Source organism: Morone saxatilis, unplaced genomic scaffold (genome assembly GCF_004916995.1).
Source record: "Morone saxatilis isolate NCDOM2014 unplaced genomic scaffold, NCSU_SB_2.0 Contig20, whole genome shotgun sequence".
Lineage (NCBI taxonomy): Eukaryota > Metazoa > Chordata > Actinopteri > Moronidae > Morone > Morone saxatilis.
The window spans coordinates 11,840,478-11,850,233 of NW_023339763.1; the positions used below are offsets into that span (position 1 = coordinate 11,840,478).

General features: G+C 38.2%; 1 protein-coding gene across 1 annotated transcript in view; it reads left to right on the top strand.

Annotated features, from left to right (window-relative positions):
* The first annotated feature begins 1,194 nt into the window (after positions 1 to 1,194).
* The window catches only part of rxfp2a (relaxin family peptide receptor 2a), a 45,520-nt gene continuing 36,958 nt past the window's right edge, over positions 1,195 to 9,756 (top strand). Inside the window, exon 1 of the mRNA XM_035665982.1 lies at positions 1,195 to 1,509. Within this exon, the coding sequence (XP_035521875.1) occupies positions 1,431 to 1,509 (79 nt within the window). The 5' untranslated portion in view covers positions 1,195 to 1,430. The remainder of the gene's footprint in view (positions 1,510 to 9,756) is intronic.

The following is a 9,756-nucleotide window of genomic DNA, read 5'->3' on the forward strand; positions in this document are numbered from 1 at the left end:
CAGTTTCTTCCCATCAGCAGCTGGCCTCAACAACAAGGCCTGGGACCCCCGCTGACACCGACTCTCATCCTGCCCCCGTGGACGCAACACATTACATTAATGTACACATCTGACTCAACGCCTTACATTAACATAATGGCGATAACTTTTTATACTAACAGCTGGACATTTAGGTGAAATACCTTTATTAATTTTCTTGATTGATGATCAGAAAATGTATACCACTGTCGTGTCCGCCCATTAAGAAGGAAGCTATAGCCAGGAGACGGTTAGCTTAGCTTAACAGAAAAAGTGGGAACATGGGGAAACAGCAACACTAAACTCACTAATTAAAAATATTGCTTGTTTAATTTGTACAAAAACCAAAGTGTAAAAACGACACAAGTTGTGGTTTTAGATATTATGTGCTGGACTATTTCTTGGCTGGACACAGTGACTTCCTTGAGTCTCAGCTGGTTGCCTGGAAACTTCATGGTGGCAAAAAGACTCATAAACCCATCAAAGCCACAACTTCATTTTCACACTTAGAGGCTTTCGAAGGAGCAAGGCTAGCTGTTTCCCCCTATTTATAGTCTTTAAATTATTCTAAGAGAACTAGCTAGCTACCTTGTCTTTGTGGTAAGAGTGCAGTCTTCTCATTCAATTCTCAAATAGTGTGGGACTAAAAATAAAACAGTAGCCTACTTGCATAGCCTATAAGATTACAACAACTCATTGTTGAACAGAGGAACAAGCCATGTCTGCTTTATCAGTTCTGCTCCTTTATTTGCAAAACAAAAGGTGGTTCCTCCATCGGGAAATACAAGAGGTATAATCACAGTGAGTGTCTTCTTCTGTTACTTACCCAACTGCACCCTGAGACCAGAAGAGCCTACAGGGCTGCAGTCCAGCAGGTAATCCCATTGTACATCCCGCACAGGTGCACAGGTGGGTGGATGCGACACTATCACACTTTGCGCTGCTTGGACCAAGAGACTGCTCCTCTGCAGGCACGGAAATAACGTGCGAAAACTAAAAAAAAAGAAAAGGCAGAGAGAGAAAGAGAGGGAGAGAGAGAGTGTGGAAAGGACTGAGACAGTGCCCGCGCGCGCGTGTGTGTGTGTGTGTGTCGTGTGTGTGTGTGAGAGAGAGAGGGAGGGAGGGAGAGAGACGGGGGGAAGACACTGTGCCTTTCAGCAGAGTCTTCAGAGAGCTCCGGGAGGGACACTGTGGAGAGCATGTCGCTGATTTTACGCGCCGAGCTTTCCACTTTTTACTTTCCACGCTGCTTCTTACTTGTGCTGATTCATCCGATGTCTTAGATCACCTTTCCGGTCATTTAAAAATGTCGGGCATGCTGTAACATATTGACGGGGACTTCTGCGGACTTACCGGTCGACTGACACACGGAGGAAACCTTGGCTGGTCTGAGGCATTACAGCCGGGGCGACATGAGCGCAGGAAAGCGCATGAGGATGGACGCACCTGTCATCATTCTGCTCATCCACCTGACCCATACTGAGATTAGAGGTAAAGAAAAATGGAGGGAAGATGAGGTCATATGATTAAGACCCACCAGAAGGCTATTATTTTAATATAGAGTGCTGTTTGTTTGTGCTGTCACTGGAGTCTTCCTCATGTTTGTCTATCTCATTTTATGTATAGGAGTATTACATATTGTTATGGCTCGTTTTCCCTATTTGTATCACAAGATTTCCTTTTGAACCAAGTTGTTGGGGTTGTTTTTGTGAATGAACATCCAGGAGACAGCAGAACATTAGTTACACTATAAACTGTGTTAATGGATCATCTCACCAGTAAGCTGCTGGCTCCTCATGTTTCTAAAAACCTCAAATGGCCCTGTGGAAAGGGAAACTGTTTTGTAAATACTAAATAGGGTCTGTAGTTATGTGGGTTGGACAGAAATTCTATTTCTTCCGTCTGCTCTGCTGCGCAGATAGAGGTGGAAAGGCATGAAATAGGCTGTGAGATTGTTCAATTCTGTATGACCACTGTCCTCACAAGGATAGAAGGAAAAATCATACAATTTAGGATGTTTTTTAAGAAGGAGGACACTGATTTACGTTTAAATGAAGTATTGATAAGATTAATAATTAAGTATTGAGTGGAGATTAATCAGAGAATTGTACCAGTCATTAGTAATTCAATTCACATGAATATATAATAAATGTGACATGACACTGACATTTCTTTGTTCTCTGGTAAAGTGGCAAATAATCTGTCAGATGTTAATACTTAGTGCATTTGAGTTGTGGGTCAGAGATGATCACAAAATTCAATTCCCAATTCATGTCTTATTCATTCATGCCCACTCAAACTTCTTCGATCTTCCAGTCTGTGACTCATCTTCAGATCTCCTGCTGTGGTTTGGATGAGGCTTTGTATGAACATTTCTCTGACACAAAGTGCTGAGAACAATAGGACAGGTGTGACCGTGTTGTTTTGTTTCACACTGAAGTGTAGTTTCTTGTTGTTCAGTTTATAGCTCCACGCCATTTTTCAACAGTTAGAGGACTCTTCAAGGACTTTCTAAGAAATTAAGTTAAGTCATTAAGTTGATGTAATAAACACACTGAAGCACAGGTCTTTAATTCTGTTCAGTTTAGTAATTAAATTGTGATCTGATTGATCTTGATTATTGCTTTTTTAATACCACTTAACAGTGGAAATGATGACTCAGGATTGACTAAGACTAAGAAATATTTAAAACAAATTGTAACTAAAAAAAGTTAAAATAAATGACGGAAATGATGGAAGATTATTTAAAAAAAGCAAAACCCAACACACAAAACAACATGCATCAGTCAGTAAACAGCAGACAATAGCGATTAGGGCTGCACCATGTGGTAAACGAGTCATATTGTATGTATTTTGACAGATATTACGATTTGCAATGTGATTCAAGGTTAGCATCAAAATCTTAATTTTAACTGAAGAAAACTATAAAAATTACGATGATGTGACCTTTGTTGAGGTTTGTACCCATCTCTACATCACTGCAGTACATCATTATAATGCTGTTTATCACACATTTTACCTTTATTAAAAAAAAAAAGCATCTTCTGTGATTTGGATATTGCACTTGGCCATTTGCAGATTTTGCTTGTATTTTGATTAATTGTGCAGCTCTAATAGAGACCCACACTATAGTAAACACTTGAGTGCCTCCCGACTGTATCTCATTACCTCACTCAGGAACGTTAAAGAATTATATCCATATTTTTCTGATTAAATTTGATAAGCTAATCACAGTTAATAAAATCCTTTTATATTACTAGACAGCGGGCACCTTTTAATCCAATGTCAGGGATGTTGAGGGGAGTTTTTGTGATTAATCTGAATCAGTCACAGAGCAATCAGAGTCACAAATGCTATGGCATTTGCTGAGACGTGGCGTGGAGAGGAATTGAAATGAGTAAGACTCTAGATATTGAGCTCAATATTTTCCACAGACGTTTGAGGAAATGTATTCAGACAGCGTAATACTTGTCAAATAACAACAGATAACACAAAGGTGTGCAGACAATTGCTGACATCTGTCAGGTCAAGCCTTTTGGAAGATGGGTTGGTTCACTACAGAAATTTCTAGAGACAGAGGAGAAGGGATCAGGATTCAGTCAACCATCAAGATAATTCAAGGATTTATAGATTTGTGGTTGTGCTGGAGATTGGCAGTCTCCAAAGTGATTCAGTGTTTTGGTCTGATAATATGGGACAGTGACAGATTGATATGTCATTGCTGTCATTCACAGATGAGAGGTTGTACATATGGCTATGAACAGGAAAATCGTATTTAAAAACTTTTAAATGTTATCTTTACAGAGTAATACTGTACGTGGAATTGTTTAATTAAGTGAATACTTGACTAGTAATTTAATTTATGATTTCAATTATGTTTAAATTATGAATACAATCATTATCAGTTTGAAGTGTCTGTGCAGCAGAGACAAGAAACAATACTCTAACTTATTTAAACAAAACCAGTTTTCCAGATTTTTGTTTTGGTACATAATCAGCTAATATCTGTCCCGTTGGATATGGTTGTGGTGAGCACCCAGATTCAAGCATCCCCCAGACTGGAGGGCCACAGAGGCTGACATTATGTATTTGTGTTTGCGTCATTTCTTGATGTCAATCTCCATGTGTGAAGGCTCTCTGCCTCAGAGAGAGATGTTGTGTCAAATTGAATCTGTTCTTCACGGCTGGGAAGACTGTTGAGAGGCTAATATTTTCTATTGTTGTCTCAGTGTAGGTGTAAGCTTTGCCAGATGATTTTAATAATTTTCATATTTCCTTTGCTGAGGTGAAACAGACTGTTACAAATTATAGAGAAATAGATAGCACCTGGCTTGTAACTCATTCACTAATTTACTTTTAGCAGGCTTTTAGCAGGGGTAGCAGCTCTGTCACTGTCAAATCAACTTCACAACCTGCACCTCCAATAGGAAAGGAAAGCAATGGTTTAGACCTGCAGACGTAGACATGACGATGACGCCACCTACACAAAAAGAAAAGCCGCTGCAATTGTAAAACCTGCGTGTGTCACAGCTATTTTCTTTTTAATAGTTGCTGTTTTCTTTCTTTGTTTTGAGACGTTTTACATTTAACACAGCTGCTAGCTCAGCTAAGATGATTAGTAAAACAAAACACTAACCTCCAGTGGATATTAAAGGTGCCCCTGGAGTTTTCTTTTAAACAAACAAAAGTCTACATTCAGTGTTTCTCATTAAAGCACATGGTGTGTTATGTATCCTTGAGGTCTAATAAATGTATTGAGTGCAACTCTTAAAAAGTAGTTTACATCCATGTTTTCTGGCTAGCAGCCATCTTGACTGCCTCTTTTGGCACGTTCATGGCCAAAAGAGGTCACAAAGAGGCCATGGCCACGTTAATGGCTGCACTTTTTGGTGTAGCCATGAACCTTACCGTCAACAGCAGGCAGTTTAATAAAGTGGGCTCAAACCATCAATAGCGATGTTTTAAAAATAGCAGGTTTCACATTTATTTCAATTCGGGTTGATTTCATGACTGAAAACTACCAACAACCTTTGAGACAAGGATGAGACGGCACCAACGTCATTAAACTCTAACACAATATGCAATATTGTTGACAAAAAAACAAGACAAGACTAAAAAGTAAAAACTTTACCGAAAAAACAATAGAGAGAAGCAAATATATACTTACACCAATGTAAGCAAATAGACAAATGCCTTGATGTCACATTTCCTGGTACAGAATAGCATAAATTTTTTTCCTGACAGATTTAATGGGATTTAACCTGAACTGTTCGCTCTTTTAACTTAGCCACTTTGGTTCAGAAACTGGACTCACTACAATGCAGCAACATGTGTTCACAAAGCTTTATTAATAATGAATGCAGATGACGGAGCTGGTCTTAGAACACAGATAATACTGCAACCTGAAGATGTGAAAATGTGTTTTAATTGAATTTATTTTTAAAAGGAAATGGACAATATATTAAATGTTTGTGTATGGGCACTAAGCCATTGATTTAAAACCTTTTATTTTATTTTGGCACCAGCCTGAATAGGATAAATTGGTATAAAATTGGATCAATGCAGCTCCAGAGCTCTATGACTCTACCTAATTAGCGCATAAACAGTCGATCATTTCCTAACACCTAACAATGATACACTTGGTAACTCTAGAAAACCGGGAGATTTCTGAAACCTTGTATCTTTTGATTGTCATCTTTCATGTTTCAGATAAAGAAAACATTTCAAATTGTGCAAACACCACGGTGTCTCTTTGTTCTAGAGTACCTCACTGCTCAATGAGCTTCCCAGTGCGTTTGTTTTCATACATGGAACTCTTTTTATAGCTGAAGTCCTGCAGCCACATCTCAGGTCAAATCTCAGATCTAAATTTGAGTGTGTGTTCTGGCCTGTGCATAGATTAAAATATTACACGGTGGATGCCATACGACTGTGATCACTGTCCAATAACTAGTTATCAGTTACTCCTGCTGTGCTACTGAGTTGCTGAGGAAAGAGACTGGTAAAAAGACACAGATCAAAGCAGGACATGTAGATTGTCGTAGTAAGTTTTTGATTTAGATGTTGCAACTTTGACTAACCGAGGGTAGTCTTTTGAAATGTCATGAGGACTTTGTGTTCAGGGGAACATTGGCTGCGTACTGCGGCCAGCACATTACAGCGGGTACTGTAATGACCACTGAGGTCACATAAATCAGAGGCATTTTATACACATAAAAGAGAGAGCACTGCCAACATTAAAGCAGCTATAATTTATATTTTCATAATAATGTATCAGATGACAACATGAAAACAATGTGACGATGTGAAAGGGGTTGCTTGTAATGAACCTGCAGAAAATGATCATGTCAATCTGCAGCTCCGCTCAGCCTTACGGAGCTGTCAGCTCATTGTTTTTCTGTCCAGCCCACACCTTTACTGTTTTATTTCACTCTCACTGCTCTCTCTACTCTCACTGCTCACTGTGTCATTTTCAGTTGCAACAAGACCTCAGCACCAAACAGCAGATAGGCACAGTAAGAGACTAAATGAGAGAGCCAGATATTTCCCTCAGTAGCTTGTAGAGACCAAAATCAGAGCTAAAAGAGAGTGAATTTTGGACTTACATTCACCAGGGGGGCAGAAAAATGACCTCAGCTGAATGCTGAAGTTACTCTGTAACTGTTGGACATAATAAATAAGCAACATATTAAGTTTGCAATATCAAATTAAAAAGTGATGATACTTCAATATGCTCACAGCTTATCTCTGCTGTCCCCAGGTGGCCCAAAAAATCTGTTATTGTAGGTTTAGATATTGTTGTAGTGGCTCTTGGCATTCACATTTATGTCTGCCATTCATTCAACAATTGTACATTGGCTCTTTACACTTATAAAGTAGTATTTTTTCCTTCTCACCAAAATGGCAGCTCTGAAAGCCAATGATATGTTAAAAAAATACATTCAAGGTCAAGTGTTGTGATTAGTGTCTCATTATTTCTCTCATAATCTCATCATTCATCACCTGAATACAGGAATAATTATTTTTTTGTTAAAAAGAGCAGTTTATATCTAAAGATGCTGCAAACACCATCATGTTCTACAGCAGCCCAGAACGGACAAATCAAACACCTTTTGCGTTTGTGAGTTTAAAGCCCACCGTATTTCGTCTGATACACTTCACAGGCTGTTCTCATTCCCAGGTCATCAAATACAGACGCCAGCGGTGTTCAGTTAGCTGAAGTCTGCAGCTTTACTGCTAGATGCCACTAAATCCTACACACTGGTCCTTAAAGGAATAATAATAATAATAATAATACATTTTATGGAACAAGAGCACTCTGTTTTCTTAAACACTTTCTGGATGTAACCTATTTTGACGTTAAATGTTTATCTCCATACCTTGATCCATGACCTTTGGCAGCTTTTGGGGGAAGAAAAAAATGGAATTTCATATGCTATTTTATGCCCGACACCACAAGAGAAAAGAAATCCTCAATGACATACAAAACAATTTCACCTCACCTGTCACGAGAACGCTTTTGTACTAAAATTGGCTCATTATATGCAATACTGTATATAACTGACACAAGCTATGAACCATTTTTATATTTATGCGTCATAAACAGTTTCATTGGGGAATATTTTGTACGATTGCTAAACGCAAAACTCTAATCACAGTGGACCTCCTGAGTTCAACACATGAATTACAATTTCCACTTTAAAAAGCCTCAAAGTGATTGCCTGCCAAGGACACCAAACTCAGTTTTTCATACCTGCTGTGTTTGTTTATGGCTGGAGGTAGGAGGTATTGTTTCCCTACCTCTGTGTTCCAAAACTCGGTAGACTCAAGCTATCAATGTGACAAAAACATGGATGACTCCAGTTACATTTTTTAAATCAATTAATACAGCTTCAATGGTGTGGCTTCATCTCCTTTGCTCTCAGTTGCTCTCCTCTCATATAAAAACGTTTTTACTTTCCGGCAGTTTTTTAAATGTAATAATAACATTACTGATGGCTCTGTTTTATTAGGTGTCCCAGTGAGCCATGTAAGCCAGTGAGCAAGCACAATAACAGAGGCCTGGAAGTGACTCGACTAAATGGTATGCAGCCATCATTAATGTTATTATTAAATAAAAAAAACTGCTGGAAAATACAAACATTTTTATATGGTAAGAGAAAAACTGAGAGCAAAGGAGAGTATTTTCACTTTTGTCAAGTCAAAAGTCTACTGGGAAAATATTTTATTCCTCACCTGTCCACCAGGTGGCCTCGGTGTGTTGCACACCTGTGACCTATCTCTTAATCAACAGTGATCCTCTGCCTGCCTTTCCAACTGCTCCTCATTACCAATTAGTGTCTGACTGTGTAAAGAGGGGAGACGTTCCTGATAGCGCTGCCTTTTCGTTTCCTGAAAACAATACCTGCATCTTCTGTGTTCGCTTTTCTTCATCACGCTTCCTGCAGAGTCCTCAACCAGGCCAACTGGTGGTTGCTGGGATGAACAGCTGGGGCTAACGGGTCTTGATTGTGACTGTCTGTAGACTCTGTGGGATTTCTTGATTTGTTGTGGTTTGTTTTGGGTCTTGTGATGCAAGATTACCGATACAAATTCCAGTGTTGGACATGCACAAATGGCAGCTTTAAATTTGCATAAAGATTAATTCCAAACAGAGTCAGAATCAGGTTTATTGTTTTCACATACGAGGAATTTGCCTTGGTACATTGGTGCGTAAGAATCACAATCAATAGAAAAATATAAATTAAGATAAAAAATAGAGACAAGACAAAGGAACCACTATATACAAATATAAAGAGTGAGGGAATATGTACAAAATGGACAGATACTTAATAAGTAAAGAGCTGTACAGAAATGTGCAAAAAAATTGACCGGGAAGTCTGCTAGTTAGCAGTGTGATATATAATTAGATTTGCATTGCAAAAAAAAACAACGGAAGTGCATTAATGTAATGAGGTCGGGATTTATAAAAGATGAAGTGTGAATACTGTGTGCATTCATATTCTTAAAACACTGATGGATGGGATACTAAAGGAAAAAAAATCAAATGTTATGAATTATGCTCTGAATCATCTCTTTATCCTTAATGTCACATTACAGAAAAGTTTTGATATCATAGAGTATCAAGTTCATAGTAGGCTATACAAAAAAATCCTACAAACATATCAATAAACTGGATCCAGAAACATAAAAAAAATGCTTGTTGCTTTTATTTCTGTAGCTAAAACATGTTTTGTTTTCCAATGTTCATTAGAATAGTGTATCATTGATGATACAGTTAGGTTGGATGACTGCTGGTAAAACAAACAATAATGGTACAAGAAGTACAATAAAGAGTTTTATATGTCTATTTAAGGTGTCAGTAGAAAGGTAATCATAAGGGAGTCATGGTACATGGTGCCCTTTGCAGAAGTGAGTAGGGCCTTTGTGTTAGCTGGCAGGCAATAATGAGGGATTTGTTTCTGACTTGTTTTACAGACCAGAGACACGACAGGCTGAAGTAAATGAATAGCCAATATAAGTCTTTATGGGTACCTTGGAGAGAAGTGAAAGGCTGACTCATGTTTTGGACATAAATTGTTGAGGGTTACTTTAAAATTGTAATCCAATACAATTAGTAATTACCTGTTAAAAAATGGAGTTATAAATTACTTTCTGGTACTTTCGGATTACCTCAATACCAAATATGCAAATAAAAACAAATGAAATAGGATGACTATGATGTATTCTAATTGGAAA